Consider the following 17825-nt stretch of genomic DNA (forward strand, 5'->3'; position numbering starts at 1 on the left):
CATCACACCATAAAACATCCTTATGCATGTTATTTACACTGTTATGCCATATGTTTTATGTGCATGTTTCTTTGTGTTTTTGTCAGGTTAAGTTCTTAGAAGTAAAATTGCTGAGACTATAACTGTTAATATAGCTTTTAGATTCTGATAGCTCTTCAAAAGGAATAATAGTGGACACAAATTCTGTTTCTTCACATACTCACCAATGTTCATTTTTCCAGTAGTTTTTTATTATACAGAAAAGTTAAAAGAATACAGCAGTGAGTACCTATGTACCCCACACCTAGATTTGACAGTTAACATTTTACTCCTCCTGCTTTATTAGATGACTCTTCATTCTGTTTTCCGTACAGGGAGCTAGCATTTTTCCTGAATCTGTTAACCATTTGAAAATTGCCTCCTGTCCATTTTTTTATTGGTTAGTAGTTTATCATACTGATTGGTAAAGCTCTTTGAAATGAGTCTTTCATCCTTTGTGAGTAGCAGATATTTTCCTAGTTTGCTCATCTTTTGATATTGTCTGATTTGTAGGCACTAATATCTTTAGGTTTATGAAAGTGGTCTATCAGACTTCTTTGAGGTTTACTCTTGTGTATCTGTCTCTTTTGTCAAGTTTTTAAAACATATATATAAATACACAAGCATTAGTGAATGTCATCACAGAGACATAGCATGCTTGTAGAAGAGACATAGCATGTTTGTACCATCAGATTGAAATATGTGATAATCACTATGTTTTTTAATCCTCAATAATGATAAGTGATACTACTTAAAGACTGTTCCTTGGACCATATTTTTGAAGCCTTTGAAGTCAGTATTTTTTTATTCTGACAGATGTAATATGATAAATAGTAAAGTTCTGAATTTTCCAGCAGCTATTTTATTTATATAACCCTTTGTTTCTTGACTGGTAAAATAAAGGGATTAAGGCAGTAGCTTTTGGAATTGTTATGATGTAGCAACTAATATCGGAGAAGGCAATTGCACCCCACTCCAGTACTCTTGCCTGGAAAATCCCATGGACGGAGGAGCCTGGTGGGCTGCAGACCATGGGGTCACTAAGAGCCGGACACGACTGAGCGACTTCACTTTCACTTTTCACTTTCATGTATTGGAGAAGGAAATGGCAACCCACTCCAGTGTTCTTGCCCGGAAAATCCCAGGGATGGGGGAGCCTGGTGGGCTGCCATCTATGGGGTCTCACAGAGTCGGACATGACTAAGGCGACTTAGCAGCAGCAACTAATATACAATTCTAATATCTTACAGTTGTATAGTACTTGGTATTTTTCAGAGGGCATTTATAGATACCATATCATCTGATGTGTACAGCTAGATGGGGTGAGAATTATTCCATTTTAACAGATGAAGAAACCACACTGGGAAGTGAGGTTACTTTGCTAAGATTAATGACAGTATGGGAACTAGAACCCAGGACTGCTTTCTGAATACTGTATCAGATTCTTCTGAGTGGTTGCTGAGTGTGATTTTATAGGAGAGGACCCAGTCTATGTAGCAGAATGATCTAGATAATGAATATTATTTCTCACATTAATGACATTTACTACTTTTGAAAAATAACCAAACAAGCTAATTAATTGAGGGTAGTTTTGGTGCATATGTATGTGAGATACATAGAAAAAAAACTGCATTGTAAATTAATTTCAGACTTAATTATCTCAACAAAGAATGGAAGAAAAGTCTTTTCCTACTTTTAAAAATGTTTATCAGGGTAGACTAGGCTATGAAAAACCCAAACATAATTGTTGAGTATAATAGATGTTTATTTCCGATGATGAGGGCATTCTCTTTTATTCTGTCATTTTTGGGTTGGGACCCAGGCTAAGAAGAGCTCTTTCATTTTAACACATGCCTTCCATAGATCCTGGGAGTTCTCGCCCTCTTAGTAAGCCAGAAGGAAGAAGTAGCATGGAAGGATGTGTGTCTTGCCTTCTGAAGAAACACTTGACTCTACATTCCATTAGATAAGGGTCAGTCACTTGCCAGATCTAAATGCAGAGGAAGCTAGGCAGTATATTCAGCTGTGTACCCAAAAGAACCACAAACTGATGAATAGCTAGCAGTCTTAACTTAGGAACTTACTGCTTTAAAGTTTTCTTAAGGGTAAAAAAGTCAGGATTATATATTAAAGAATTATAATTTGTAATGTTCTTCCCAATGTAGGAATTACACTGTCAGAATATTTCCGTGACATGGGCTATCATGTCAGTATGATGGCTGACTCCACCTCTCGATGGGCTGAGGCTCTTAGAGAAATCTCTGGTCGTTTAGCTGAAATGCCTGCAGGTAAATTTTTATATTGCTTGTTGTATAAGCAAGACTGATAGGATTTGGGGGTTGGCCTAGAACTTCGCTTTTAAAATTTTCTTTTCATTTTTCAGATAGCGGATATCCTGCATATCTTGGTGCCCGTTTGGCCTCTTTCTATGAGCGAGCCGGCAGAGTGAAGTGTCTTGGAAATCCTGAGAGAGAAGGGAGTGTCAGCATTGTAGGAGCGTAAGGACCCAAACTATTTACTTATTATAAGAAAAGAGTTACTTTATTTTAAAGAGATAATATTTAGCCCCACTGAGGGACTTGCTTCCAAGGTTGTGCTGGAGTCACCCAAGGGGCTCTTTAGAATGTACACGTTTAGGTCATCTCTACTTGTGCTGGTTTCGTAGATTTGACTTATCTAGCAACAATTTAGAAAATTATAGACATGTTAAGGTAAGATCCTATCACGATAAAAACAATACGAAGATTCACTATCCCCACATACAGCCATACCTTGTTCTCAGACCTTTTCCTTCCTTCTTGCTTCATCTGTTTTAATTAGAAAAATCAAACAGATTATGATTAAATGTCTGTCCCATTTCTCAGACTAGAATGTTTTTTAGCAGTTCTCACTCTTAACTTTCAACTTAGTAAACTGGTTTTTATTTAAGGTTTTTATATAAGATTTTCTTTCCAAAGGTTGTATTTCTTATTTACATTAAAATTGACTTCAAAGAAGTGCTTTTATTTTATTCACGTATTTTTTTTAATTGCTTTTATATACAAGTTATTTTCCATAAGCATTTCTAATGACTTTTTCCTGTTTTTAGAGTTTCTCCACCTGGTGGTGACTTTTCTGATCCAGTTACATCTGCTACTCTTGGTATTGTTCAGGTATGTCTTTTCCTAGTGTAGTCAACTTCTGAGCCCCGCCCCACCCCCAGGCTAAGGTTGTCCACATCATTGTGAAGCAGTCAGTTTAGTCACTGAAAAGTAGACAAGGGTCAAGTCACTTGTAGCAACATTCTACTACTCAAACTCTTTGATGCCATATGTTTTTAACTCCTTACCTAGAATTTATAATAGACTTAATGTCTAAAGTAGTAATACGTCCAAGTAGCAAACTTTTACTAGTGTTAGAGTAATACTACACTCTAACTTTTGAGTTAGACTAACCCTAGGAGAATCCTGGGAACGGGGGAGCCTGGTGGGCTTCCGTCTATGGGGTCACACAGAGTCGGACACGACTGAAGCAACTTAGGAACCCTAGGAATAGAAACAAATGGGCCCAAAAGGGCATAATAGGAAATTGCACAGTTTTCCTCCTCGTGGTTTGGTCCAAGGCAGGTGATCCTATCAGAGGGTGGCTTTTTTCCATTCGCTAGTAAATCAGCACCAGCACTTCACCTTGGCTCCACTTACCTGGTAATGGTCTGCGTTTGGCTGGTACAGGGTGACTGGAGGAGGCTCACCTGCATTTTGAACTTAAGCTCAGAACTGATTACTCAACTTTGTGGCTCATCTGTTAGCCACACCCAGAGGAAAGCAAAGCTGGAAAGTGGAAGTGTAGTTTCTGCCTAGGCAGCTGCTTCCCAGCGACACAACATGAATTCTGGTGCATAGCTAGCCAACTTGGCCATTAAAAGTAAGCCTAAATGAAAGGCATATATAAATCAGGGCTGTAATTGTTTTTGACCTTGATATATTTATAAGCATATGTATTATTCATATGGGAAAAATAAAATACTTACCTATGTTTCTGTCAGTATTAGGTAAAAGGAAGTGGCAGAGGCTAAATTTACAACTTTCAAGGTTTTAACATTTGCTAAAATTTTGAATTTTAAATAACAGGGAAGTGGGGAGGAAAATTAGGAATGCCTAAAATATATGTGAATGTTTGGCCTCAGAAAATTTACTGTCATGGTGGAGCGTTCTGACAAAGTATAGTCCACTGGAGAAGAGAATGGCAAGCCACTTTAGTATTCTTGCCTTGAGAACCCCATGAACAGTATGAAAAGGCAAAAAGATAGGACACTGAAAGATGAACTCCCCAGGTTGGTAAGTGCCCAGTATGCCATTGGAGATCAGTGGAGAAATAACTCCAAAAAGAATGAAGAGACCCAGCCAAAGCAAAAACAACACCCAGTTGTGGATGTGACTGGTGATGGAAGTAAACTCTGATGCTGTAAAGAGCAATATTGCATAGGAACCTGGAATCTTAAGTCCATGAATCAAGGCAAAGTGGGAGTGGTCAAACAGGAGATGGCAAGAGTGAATGTCGACATTTAGGACTCAGCAAACTAAAATGGACTGGAATGGGTGAATTTAACTCAGATGACCATTATATCTACAACTGTGGGCAAAAATCCCTTAGAAGAAATAAAGTAGCCATCATAGTCAACAAAAGAGTCCAAAATGCAGTACTTGGATACAGTCTCAAAAACGACAGAATGATCTGTTTGTTTCCAAGGCAAACAATTCAATATCACAGTAATCCAAGTCTATGCCCCAACCAGTAACGCTGAAAACGCTGAAGTTGAACGGTTCTATGAGGACCTACAAAACCTTTTAGAACTAACGTCCCAAAAAGATGTCCTTTTCATTAAAGGGGACTGAAATACAAAAGTAGGAAGTCAAGAACCACCTGGAGTAACAGGCAAATTTGGCCTTGGAGTACAGATTGAAGCGGGGTAACAGAGTTTTACCAAGAGAATGCACTGGTCATAGCAAACACCCTCTTCCAACAATACAAGAAAAGACTCTACACATGGACATCACCAGATGGTCAACACTGGAATCAGATTGATTATATTCTTTGCGGCCAAAGATGGAGAAGCTCTATACAGTCAGCAGAAACAATACTGGGAGTTGACTGTGGCTTAGATCATGAACTCCTTATTGCCAAATTCAGACTTAAATTGAAGAAAGTAGGGAAAAGCATTAGACTATTCAGGTATGACCTAAATCAAATCCCTTATGATTATACAGTGGAAGTGACAAATCGATTCAAGGGATTAGATCTGATAGAGTACCTGAAGAACTATGGATGAAAGTTCATGACATTGTACAGGAGACAGGAATCAAGACCATCCCCAAGAAAAAGAAATGCAAAAAAGCAAAATGGCTGTCTGAGGAGGCCTTACAAATAGCTGTGAAAAGAAGAAAAGCGAAAAGCAAAGAAGAAAAGGAAAGATATACCCATTTGAGTGCAGAGTTCCAAAAAATAGCAAGGAGAGATAAGATAGCCTTCCTCAGTGATCAATGTAAAGAAATAGAGGAAAAGAACAGAATGGGAAAGACTAGAGATCTCTTCAAGAAATTAGAAATACCAAGGGAACATTTCATGTAAAGATGGGCTGAATAAAGGACAGAAATGGTATGGACCTAACAGAAGCAGAAGATATTAAGAAGAGGTGGCAAGAATACACGGAAGAACTGTACAAAAAAGATCTTCATGACCCGGATAATCCCAATGCTGTGATCACTAAACTAGAGCCAGACATCCTAGAATTCAAAGTCAAGTGGGCCTTAGGAAACATCACCATGAACAAAGCTAGAGGAGGTGATGGAATTCCAGTTGAGCTATTTCAAATCCTAAAATATGATGCTGAGAAAGTACTGCACTCAATATGCCAGCAGATTTGGAAAACTCAGCAGTGGCCACAGGACTGGGAAACATCAGTTTTCACTCCAGTCCAAAGAAAGGCAATGCCAGAGAATGTTCAAACTACCGCACAATTGCACTCATCTCACACTAGTAAAGTAATGCTCAAAATTCTCCAGCCAGGCTTCAAAAGTACGTGAACTGTGAACTTCCAGATGTTCAAACTGGATTTAGAAAAGGCAGAGGAACCAGAGATCAAATTGCCAACATCTGTTGGATCATCAAAAAAGCAAGAGAGTTCCTGAAAAATATCTATTTATGCTTTATTGACTATGCCAAAGCCTTTGACTATATGGATCACTACAAACTGTGGAAAATTTGGAGAGAGATGGGAATCCCACACCACCTGACCTGCCTCTTGAGAAATCTGTATGCAGGTCAAGAAGCAACAGTTAGAGCTGGACATGGAGCAACAGACAGGTTACAAATCTGGAAAGGAGTATGTTAAGACTATATATTATCACTCTGCATATTGAAATTATATGCAGAGTACATCATGAGAGACTCTGGGCTGGAGGAAGCACAAGCTGGAATCAAGATTGCCGGGAGAAATATCAATAACCTCAGATAGGCAGATAACACCACCCTTATGGCAGAAAGCGAAGAACTAAAAAGCCTCTTGATGAAAGTGAAAGAGGAGAGTGAAAAAGTTGGCTTAAAACTCAACGTTCACAAAACTAAGATTATGGCATCTGGTCCCATTACTTTATAGCAAATAGATGGAGAAACAGTGAGAGGCTTTATTTTTTTGAGTTTGGAGACACTACAGACTGTGACTGCAGCCATGAAATTAAAAGACGCTTACTCCTTGGAAGAAAAGCTGTGACCAACCTATAGATGGTAAAAAGCAGAGATGTTACTTTGCCAACAAAGTTCTGTCTAGTCAAAGCTAGGGTTTTCCCAGTAGTTATGTATGGATATGAGAGTTGGACTATAAAGAAAGCTTAGTGCTGAAGAATTGATGCTTTTGAACTGTGGTGTTGGAGAAGACTCTTGAGAGTCCCTTGGACTGCAAGGAGATCCAACCAGTCCATCCTAAAGGAAATCAATCCTGAGTATTCATTGGAAGGACTGATGCTGAAGCTGAAACTCAAATACTTTGGCCAGCTGATGGAAACAACTGACTCATTGGAAAAGACCCTGATGATGGGAAAGATTGAAGGCGGGAGGAGAAGGGGACGACAGAGGATGAGATGGTTGCATGGCGTCACTGACCCAGTGGACATGAGATTGAGTGAACTCCAGGAGTTGGTGATGGACAGGGAGGCCTGGCGTGCTGTAGTCCATGGGGTCGCAAACAGTCAGACATGACTGAGTGAATGAACTGAACTGAACTGAAAATGACTGTCAGGCCTCTGTGGACTGGCCCTTAATGATCTGCAACTGAATTTATTCAGAACACTTGGAGGTTTTAGTTTTAAAGTGAAGTGTCTATCATAATTAGCATTTTCTGGTTCATCAGTTTATATTGCACCATCAGTTCAGTTCAGTTCAGTTCAGTCATGTCCGACTATTTGCGACCCCATGAATCGCAGCACGCCAGGCCTCCCTGTCCATCACCAACTCCCGGAGTTCACTCAGACTTACGTCCATCGAGTCTGTGATGCCATCCAGCCATCTCATCCTCTGTCATCCCCTTCTCCTCCTGCCCCCAATCCCTCCCAGCATCAGAGTCTTTTCCGGTGAGTCAACTCTTCGCATGAGGTGGCTAAAGTACTGGAGTTTCAGCTTTAGCATCATTCCTTCCAAAGAAATCCCAGGGCTGATCGCCTTCAGAATGGACTGGTTGGATCTCCTTGCAGTCCAAGGGACTCTCAAGAATCTTCTCCAACACCACAGTTCAAAAGCATCAATTCTTCGGCGCTCAGCCTTCTTCACAGTCCAAGTCTCACATCCATACATGACCACAGGAAAACCATAGCCTTGAGTAGACGGACCTTAGTCAGCAAAGTAATGTCTCTGCTTTTGAGTATGCTATCTAGGTTCGTCATAACTTTTCTTCCAAGGAGTAAGCGTCTTTTAACTTCGTGGCTGCAGTCACCATCTGCAGTGATTTTGGAGCCCAGAAAAATAAAGTCTGACACTGTTTCCACTGTTTCCCCATCTATTTGCCATGAAGTGATGGGACCAGATGCCATGATCTTTGTTTTCTGAATGTTGATCTTTAAGCCAACGTTTTCACTCTCCAGTTTCACTTTCATCAAGAGGCTTTTAGTTCCTCTTCACTTTCTGCCATAAGGGTGGTGTCATCTGCATATCTGAGGTTATTGATATTTCTCCCGGAAAGCTTGATTCCAGTTTGTGTTTCTTCTAGTCCAGCGTTTCTCATGATGTACTCTGCATCTAAGTTTAATAAGCAGGGTGACAATATACAGCCTTGACGTACTCCTTTTCCTATTTGAAACCAGTCTGTTGTTCCATGTCCAGTTCTAACTGTTGCTTCCTGACCTGCATACAGATTTCTCAAGAGGCAGGTCAAGTGGTCTGGTATTCCCATCTCTTTCAGAATTTTCCACAGTTTATTGTGATCCACACAGTCAAAGGCTTCGGCATAGTCAATAAAACAGAAATAGATGTTTTTCTGGAACTCTCTTGCTTTTTCCATGATCCAGAGGATGTTGGCAATTTGATCTCTGGTTCCTCTGCCTTTTCTAAAACCAGCTTGAACATCAGGGAGTTCACGGTTCACGTATTGCTGAAGTCTGGCTTGGAGAATTTTGAGCATTACTTTACTAGCATGTGAGATGGGTGCAATTGTGTGGTAGTTTGAGCATTCTTTGGCATTGCCTTTCTTTGAGATTGGAATGAAAACTGATGTTTTCCAGTCCTGTGGCCACTGCTGAGTTTTCCCAATTTGCTGGCATATTGAGTGCAGCACTTTCACTGCATCATCTTTCAGGATTTGAAATAGCTCAACTGGAATTCCATCACCTCCACTAGCTTTGTTCATAGTGATGCTTTCTAAGTCCCACTTGACTTCACATTCCAGGATGTCTGGCTCTAGATGAGTGATCACACCATCAAGGTTATCTCGGTCGTGAAGATCTTTTTTGTACAGTTCTTCTGTGTATTCTTGCCACCTCTTCTTAATATCTTCTGCTTCTGTTAGGTCCATACCATTTCTTTCCTTTATCGAGCCCATCTTTGCATGAAAAATTCCCTTGGTATCTCTAATTTTCTTGAAGAGATCTCTAGTCTTTCCCATTCTGTTCTTTTCCTCTATTTCTTTGCATTGATCGCTGAAGAAGCCTTTCTTATCTCTTCTTGCTATTCTTTGGAACTCTGCATTCAGATGCTTATACCTTTCCTTTTCTCCTTTGCTTTTCGCTTCTCTTCTTTTCACAGCTATTTGTTAAGGCCTCCTCAGACAGCCATTTTGCTTTTTTGCATTTCTTTTCCATGGGGATGGTCTTGATCCCTGTCTCGTGTACAATGTCACGCACCTCATTCCATAGTTCATCAGGCACTCTATCTATCAGATCTAGGCCCTTAAATCTCTTTCTCACTTCCACTGTATAATCATAAGGGATTTGATTGAGGTCATACCTGAATGGTGTAGTGGTTTTCCCTACGTTCTTCAATTTAAGCCTGAATTTGGTAATAAGGAGTTCATGATCTGAGCCACAGTCAGCTCCTGGTCTTGTTTTTGCTGACTGTATAGAGCTTCTCCATCATTGGCTGCAAATAATATAATCAATCTGATTTTGGTGTTGACCATCTGGTGATGTCCGTGTGTAGAGTCTTCTCTTGTGTTGTTGGAAGAGGGTGTTTGCTCTGACCAGTGCATTTTCTTTCAGTGCATATTGCACCATACCAGTCTTCAAAGGAGTCAGTATCTTTTGCTGTCAGATCTGACGAACTGTTAAGGAAATCCAGATAAAGTCTGATTCCTAGAAGAGCCAACTCATTGGAAAAGACCCTGATGCTGGGAAAGACTGAGAGTAGGAAGAGAAGGGGGCAACAGAGATGGTTGGATGGCATCACTGACTCAATGGACATGAATTTGAGCAAACTCCAGGAGATCATGAAGGACAGGAAAGCCCAATGTGCTGCAGTCCACAGGATTGCAGAGTCAGATACAACTTAGTGACTGAACAACAATCCATATTGAAGCTAAAAGAAATATTTTTCTGTTTACAAGTTTTATTCTATTTCATTTATATTTGGTATATACTAAAAAGATAAATAAATTGACCGAAACGGTATAGAATTCCATAGTTAGGACAAACAAATGTTCTTCAATACTTTAAAAAAGTTGTTTTTAAGAAAAATCTTTGTGTTTTGTTTTTGGTTTTGTTCTTAAATCAGGTGTTCTGGGGCTTAGATAAGAAACTAGCTCAACGTAAGCATTTCCCTTCTGTCAATTGGCTGATCAGCTACAGCAAGTACATGCGTGCCTTGGATGAGTACTATGACAAACACTTCACAGAGTTCGTTCCTCTGAGGACCAAGGCTAAGGAGATTCTGCAGGAAGAAGAAGACTTGGCAGAAATTGTACAGCTGGTGGGAAAGGTAAGTTGTAAAATCTCGTGGAGAACAGATCTGTGAGTTACGCTGGAGCCTTTTCTGGGTTACGCTGGGTCTTCATTCCGGTGCATGGGCTTCCCATTGCAGCAGCTTCTCTTGTTGCAGAGCGCAGGCTCTAGGCGTGCAGGCTTCAGCAGTTATGGCACACAGGCTTAGGTGCTTTGCAGCATGTCGAACCTTCCTGGACCAAGGATCGAACATGTGTCCCCTGCATCGGCAGGCGGACTCCTGTCCACTGTACCGCCAGGGAAGTTCACGCTGGAGCTTTTTAAGGACAGATAGAACCTTGGATAGGCAGATTCTTGCCTGGAAAAATGAGTATTTATTAAATATTTTTTAAACTAATAAAACTGTAGATTATTCCTTTATCCAGCAAATATTTCAGGAGCCTGCTTGTATTGTGGAAAATAGATGATTATTGTTTATAGATTGTCTGTTATTGAATAACAAACCACTGACATTTAGTGGCTTAAATGGTGCTTTATTGCTCATGGTTTTGGGGTTGGTGGTCTTACTTGGGCAGTCTTTCTTGGGTCCCCTCGTATAGTTTTTGCTGTCCTGTGGTGGCTGAGACTGTAGTCATCTGAAAGTTTCTTCCTCACACATCTGCTGCCTGAGTTAGGATAACTAGAACAGCTAAGGCTTGGGAAGGCATTTCTCTTTCTGTATGGTGTTTCAAAAAAAACGCATCTTGGGTCTGTTTGCCATGTTCATAGCAGCACTTACAAGCGCTAAAAGGTGGAAGCAACAGAGATGTCCTGGTTTCCAGCACACGTGCATGCACCCACATGTGCAGATACAATGAAATATTATTCAACCTTGAAAAGGAAGGAAAATTCTAACATGCTACAATGTGATGATCCTTGAGGGGCCATGATGTTAATAAATGAGTCAGAAAACAAAATACTTATATGTAACATGTATCTGAAGTAGTCAAATTCATAGAAATGGAAAATAGAGTGGTGGTTACCAGGGGTCCAGAGGATGAAGGAAAAGGAGTTGTTTAAAGGGTATAGTTTCAGATTTGTAAGGTGAAGAGTTTTGGAAGTCATTTCATGGCAGTGTGAACATGCTTAACCTACTGAACTACACTTAAATTTGTATTATATCAGTTTTTGCAACGAAAACAAGAAAATCAACCAGGAAGCAATTATGAGGTGAATTTATTAATGATAGGTGATCATGTGTTGATTACTTGGTTTCTGCTTGCTAATTAATTGCAACAGTTGGTCCCACATAGTGGCAGTTAATTTCTAAAAATATATTTTTTCCTCTTCTAGGCTTCTCTAGCAGAAACAGATAAAATCACTCTGGAAGTAGCAAAACTTATCAAAGATGATTTCCTTCAACAAAATGGATATACTCCTTACGACAGGTAACCTAGCCTGATTTTCTTTGGATATTCTATCAAGTTTTGAAGAAGGAGCTACCTACATGTATGTTAAACTGCTCACCTGCCCTTTTTTCATACACATATACTCGGACTCAGTGTATAGATTTATTTTATATTTTTATAGCATACATCTAACTGTCTAATATGTTCCCTTATATTAATTTGGCTCATTTTCCAAAGTATGACTTTTTTCACTCATTATCCAGCCAGCTTAAATTAGATTAAATTATGGTTTAGTGTATGGAGCCCGAGGAATCACTGCTTCTTTCAGAAGCTTTTCTCACTACCTGTTGGGACAGCCCATGTCTCTTCTACTCTTTGCCAGAATAATACACTGTTGTGCCCCGTTTCCCAAGAGTCCTGTTTTTTCCTCTTTCTACTGTTGGACATCTCACCAGTCCCTGTTACTCCTGCCCAGTGCTTTCTGTTTTTCATTATTTATCTCTGCTACTACAAGGGCTCTCCTTGTGGCTCAGCTGGTAAAGAATCCGCCTGGAATGTAAGAGACCTGGGTTCAGTCCCTGGGTTAGGAAGATCCCCTGCAAAAGGGAAAGACTACCCACTCCAATATTCTGGCTTGGAGAATTGCTTGGACAGTACAGCCCATGGTGTCACAAAGAGTCAGACACGACTGAGAGACTTTCACTTTCACTACCATGGCCCAAAAGTTCCCATTTCTTTTAAACTTGGATAATTTGAACGCTTCATCATAGTCTATAACGTTTCTTCCCTCAAATCATATTTGACCCCATATAAGACTGTAGGAGCAAATAGATTAGCAGAATATAGGACAAGCAGAAAATATGACAGTCTAATCAGGCAGGCAGAAACTCTAGGAACCGGCCACATAAAGATAACTCCACAAGGGAAAATTTCTTTGAAAAGAGAGTGTATATGAAATTGTGTATGCAAGTAAGTTTAAATGTGTTAGAAAGTTTATCAGAATGCATGTGATCCAAGTTGAATATTGTGTGTCTTTATTATTAAAAGGTATGTGTAAATGCAAGTGAACACTTTAGTGGAGAAAGGGGCTGCTTATTAGCTCAAGGAAATTACAGTTCCCTACTTTCCTATTATTTATTCAACCTTAACTATCACAAGGGACTCCTTACATTTTAGTTATTTTCCATTTGGGTTACTGCTTTAACTGTACTGTACACAAACAGGCTCTCAGAGTCATTAGATTGTAGCAGTACTATTTTATTGTGATGTAATTAACATCACTCTTAAATAAAAGAACGCATATGGCTCCATCTCTCTATCCACCCCATATTCCTGAGACATCTCTGTCCAGTAACTCCGGTTCAGTGTTACTAATCTTTTCCACTTCTTTTTTTCATTCCTTAAATATTATGCCATAAATATAAGTAGTGTGCATATCTAAATAAAGAAACTAATGCTCTGGTATCTCACAGATGAAATAAAAAGTATGAACTTGCTTTCGATTTTCTATTTTATTATTTTGACTTTCATTAGGTTCTGCCCATTCTACAAGACAGTGGGGATGCTGTCCAACATGATCGCCTTTTATGATATGGCCCGCAGAGCTGTAGAAACCACTGCCCAGAGTGACAATAAAATCACATGGTCCATTATCCGTGAGCACATGGGGGAGATCCTCTATAAGCTTTCCTCCATGAAATTCAAGGTATATTGTTTGTACCATAAACTTTTTTTAGTAGGAAGTATTTCTTTTTGATTTTTTTGAAATATTTGGTTCTCAAACTTGGTGTATGAAGCTTGCATTTATCATTTTCACACATGCTCTGGTTATGTAAAAGCAAAGCAGACCTCAAAGCTGTGTTCAAATAGGAATTCTAGTGATAAAGATTATAGTATGTCATGTCTAAAATAAATGCTGACGTGTTTTCCCTTTTGTCTTCACCACCAGGCAGTTTAGAACTAAAATCATTGCTAAGCAGCAGTTACCTTACCTCAAGTGCCTGTTGTTATCTGTCTAAGTTCCATGCTCCTTCTTGAAATGATTTCTGCTGCCTGGTTATTTTTAGTATCCTACTATACACATCATTTTTACTTTTAAGTGGACTCTCATTGTTTGGGAGGTGCACAAGACATAGATAGATAAGTAAGTGAAACTATCAATGGAAACTCAAATGTGTAAGATTGTTTTTAAAATACTTGATCAGTCGAGTTCTATTTATTTCTAAATCATGATATCCAAGTATAGTTACTAATTTCCTATTGAGATATTGAGACGGAGTCTTTGAATGTGTATGTTAAGATTGAAAGTAAATTTGTACAAATAGATACTGTATCAAGGATTTTAAAATATCCATGTAGTTTGAGGCCTGTCTTTCCACTTCAAAACTGACAACCCAAGGAAATAATCAGATTTTTATATGGATACATGTAGAAGATTGCATATCAAACTTCTTAAATGTCATCCAAAAGTGAACGGAGCCAGCAGTACATTGCGCCATGTACCTTACAACAAAAATATTATGAAGGCATTAACATCATACGTCTTTTTTTCAAGGAACATCCAAAGACAAAGGGACGTAGTTATGGTATAATGAGTGAAAAAAAAAGTCAGGTTGCAAAAAAATTCCACATGTAATTTGATCCAGATTTTATTTTTAAAAAATTACACATTCATAGAAAAGTGATTAAAAAGATATGTAATAATGATGACTTCTGGTGCTATCATTTTTGGTTACAGATACATTGTATCAAATTAACATGTTATTTTTTAGTATCATTCAGTATTTTTCTGTAGCACTATTTTGTGGCTGAAGAATATTTTCCTTTTCGTAGGCATTTGGAAGTTTTTGGTATGGACAACTTTGTTAATGCAGTTGGGTTTGTGTATCTTCCTCATATATGTTGTCAAAAGTAGAATGATTGGGTCAGAGGGCTTAAACACTTTAAAGTCTCTTTTGTACATTTTACTCAATTAAGTTGCTTTCTGTACAGATTTTAAATAGGGTGCATTTTGAGGTTATTTCATGTCCCAGCATGATAATGCCAGGCCCTGAATAGTAAATTCTATTTTGATTAAATTAATTCCAACTATGAATATACAAGGAGGAATGTATCTAACATGCGTTGCTGCATAGTTTCAGTTTCCTAATATTTTGCATATTGTCAAGGGTAAGTCCTTTGGTTGTTGAACACAGTTAGCAGGCAAGACACAAAACTGAAATTTTGTCTTCTGTTTATGATTAGACTATTCCTGTATACATTTTACCCTTAAAGGAAAAATAATAAGGTTAATCCTGCCTCCTGCCTTGTGTTTTACTAGTGCATCTCACTTAACCTCCTGCTCAAATATAGTAAATACAAATAACTATGTGTTACAAAAATTATTTTCCAAAGGTAAATTGAATTCTATAATGTCTTTTTTTAGGATCCAGTGAAAGATGGTGAGGCGAAGATCAAGGCCGACTATGCCCAACTTCTTGAAGATATGCAGAATGCATTCCGTAGCCTTGAAGATTAGAACTGTGATTTCTCTCCTCCTTTTCCTGAGCAAGCTCTCATATGTGTATATTTTCCTAAATTTCTCATCTTGGACCCTTTGCTTCTTTACTGTGCAGGTTTGAGACTAGTGCCTCTGTGTGTAATCATTTGTTTCCCCATTTATTTGATAGGTCTTATATAAACAAACATTCCTTTGTTCCAGTGTTTGAAGGGCCCCACCTGAACATTTCTCCGAAGTGGTGAATGTAGTAAATTTGATACACGATGGCTACACTACTGTAAACTTGTATGTGACGTCTCTCCTTGTCCTAGGTTTACCCTTTCCTCATCACTATTAAATTGTAAACAGGACTGCTGCATGTTACTCTCTTTGCAGTGGATTTGGAATGGAAGGCCAGACTTCTATACATTTTGACAGGTACTTTGTGAAATGACTTTACTTGCAGCTTAGCATTTTGCTAAGTAACTGCTTTGCAGGAAATAATTGCTTGTTTTAAAACATGAATGATTAATGTTTCGATTATGTGTTGCTTCCCCCAGTATAAATCAAGAACGTTTGTGGGAAACTGTTGAAAACTATACTGTTTTTAAAGCAGGCATCTGTGGCACTCCAGGCATCTGTGGGGCTCAGCACAGTAGATGAATCAGTGCCCTCTAAAAACGTGGAAGAGGAGCCAGGTGGTCAAACTTAGGTTAACATCACCTTGTTAAAGCCTATTTTATTTCACTGAGAAAAATTCAGTATCAAGGACTATTCTACTACATGACTAGGCAGTTCTTTTTAAAATTACATTTAAAACAATCATGAGCACTTGATTCATATCACACCTTCTTTTTTTTCCTCAAACATCTTAGAAGGCTAAGCTTCTGAGAATCATGTGGCGGTGTGATGGGCAGAAAAATGCCACAGAGAATATATTTTGTAGTGGTTAAAGGCTGTTTGCACCTTTAAGGACCAGTTGGGCTTTGGTGATTCTTGGGGCCAGAGTGGCATTATGTTTTTACAAGATAATAACATGTGTCACATGTTTGCATGTTTGTTTGCTTATTGAATCTTTGAACAACCAGTTTCCTGATTGTAGAAAACACCGTTCTTTCATGTGATTTATGATTCACTGGCTCGAAAGATTTCCTAGAATATCTGTAGCTGTAGCAGCATAACAGTTCCAATTCTCTTTCATAGGAATGAAGTTAATTCTAAAATCAGCAGATGCAAGATAATAGAATTTGGGTTATGTGAAAAAAAGGATTATTTCTTCCTATCTTTTAAGTATAGTTTCTGCACTTGTATGATAAGGCACACTGCAGACCAGCTCTAAAAACATCAGTTTCCCATGAAGTCTTTCTGACCAATCATGCTGGCGCCATTGCTTCCTCTTTGGGAAGAGGAAAGGGTATGTGAACATGTCCAACAGTCTCAAATACTGAAATGTAATAGCATTTATTTATGTTACGCCTTAGTATGTTGTTATTTAAGTTTTTAAGTAATGTATTTCTTTTGGTCTATTAAGGAAAGATGCAGTCAATAGAGAATTCAGCTTTGTTTGTTTAAATCCTTACAGATTGCATTTTCTTACAATGGCCTGCTATTCAGGATAAGTATCCTTCTTTAACCTTTCGGAGTATTTGGAAGATAAAAATTATGCAATGATTTGTTGAGATGTGGACATAATGGTGCTGCTTAATCAGTTTGCTTCCCATATGGCCTCCTACCTAGAGGCCCTAAGACCAGTGGAAATTAAAAGAATTTCAAAAATCTTTCAGTTCCTACCTTAAATCTACCAGCAAACTAGGATTGTGATAGTCATGAATGATATGGCCAAGAAAGTTTGACCAAGTTTGTCTTTTGTTGTTCTGAATTTGCAATATACATTCTTACTCCCATTTTAAGAACGTTGGGGTGTGGCTGTGAAGCTACTAGCGAGACTTCGCTCAGAGCCTCATTGTAAGTGTCCCTCCACCTATATGTTGTAGAATTTCACATTGGTCACAGTTTCTTTAGTAAGAATGTGTCAAATTTACAATAATCTTTTAAAAAGATGATTCAGTTCTATATTTATTGTGCTGTGTCTGGTCCTGAGTGGAGCCAGTTAACAAGTTTCATATGTATTTTTCCAGTGTTAAATCTCACACATTGTACCCTTTGGAACTTTCCATCCTGAAGAGTGAATAGAAGAGGTCATGTGTATTGCCTCCTTATCCTTAAAGTTTCACTATCTTTATGTTAAAAGTTGTGTATAATTGTTCAAATCTATGAAAGAATAAAAAGTGGATTTAAATTAATATTTTTTTTCTGTTTTTGTGGCTGTGGCCAGATCTGCTTTAAAAAAGAAGTGTCACATTGTATTTTGGCTTGTTTTCAGCATGAACTTTTTAAGTTTTTTATTTCTCTCCTTCTTCTTAAGATCATGAAGTTGAATCAGGGCCCTCACTACAGACTGCATGAAGTCCTATAATCATGTACCACTGTTATTGGAAAATGTAGTACATGGAATCACAGAGCATTCAGAATATTACTTTAAAC

General features: G+C 38.5%; 1 protein-coding gene across 5 annotated transcripts in view; it reads left to right on the forward strand.

Moving 5' to 3' along the window:
• ATP6V1A (ATPase H+ transporting V1 subunit A) overlaps positions 1 to 17584 on the forward strand; it is a 63320-nt gene extending 45736 nt beyond the window's left edge. For all 5 annotated transcript variants that reach the window (XM_042231548.1, XM_042231558.1, XM_042231553.1 and 2 more), the window contains 7 exons: positions 2184 to 2306; positions 2402 to 2516; positions 3107 to 3170; positions 10249 to 10452; positions 11748 to 11842; positions 13337 to 13508; positions 15228 to 17584. In XM_042231548.1, coding sequence (XP_042087482.1) covers positions 2184 to 2306; positions 2402 to 2516; positions 3107 to 3170; positions 10249 to 10452; positions 11748 to 11842; positions 13337 to 13508; positions 15228 to 15320 — 866 coding nt within the window. In that variant the 3' untranslated portion in view covers positions 15321 to 17584. The remainder of the gene's footprint in view (positions 1 to 2183; positions 2307 to 2401; positions 2517 to 3106; positions 3171 to 10248; positions 10453 to 11747; positions 11843 to 13336; positions 13509 to 15227) is intronic.
• Positions 17585 to 17825: the final 241 nt, after the last annotated feature.

The sequence above is a fragment of the Ovis aries genome, chromosome 1 (genome assembly GCF_016772045.2).
Source record: "Ovis aries strain OAR_USU_Benz2616 breed Rambouillet chromosome 1, ARS-UI_Ramb_v3.0, whole genome shotgun sequence".
NCBI classification, from domain to species: Eukaryota; Metazoa; Chordata; class Mammalia; order Artiodactyla; family Bovidae; genus Ovis; species Ovis aries.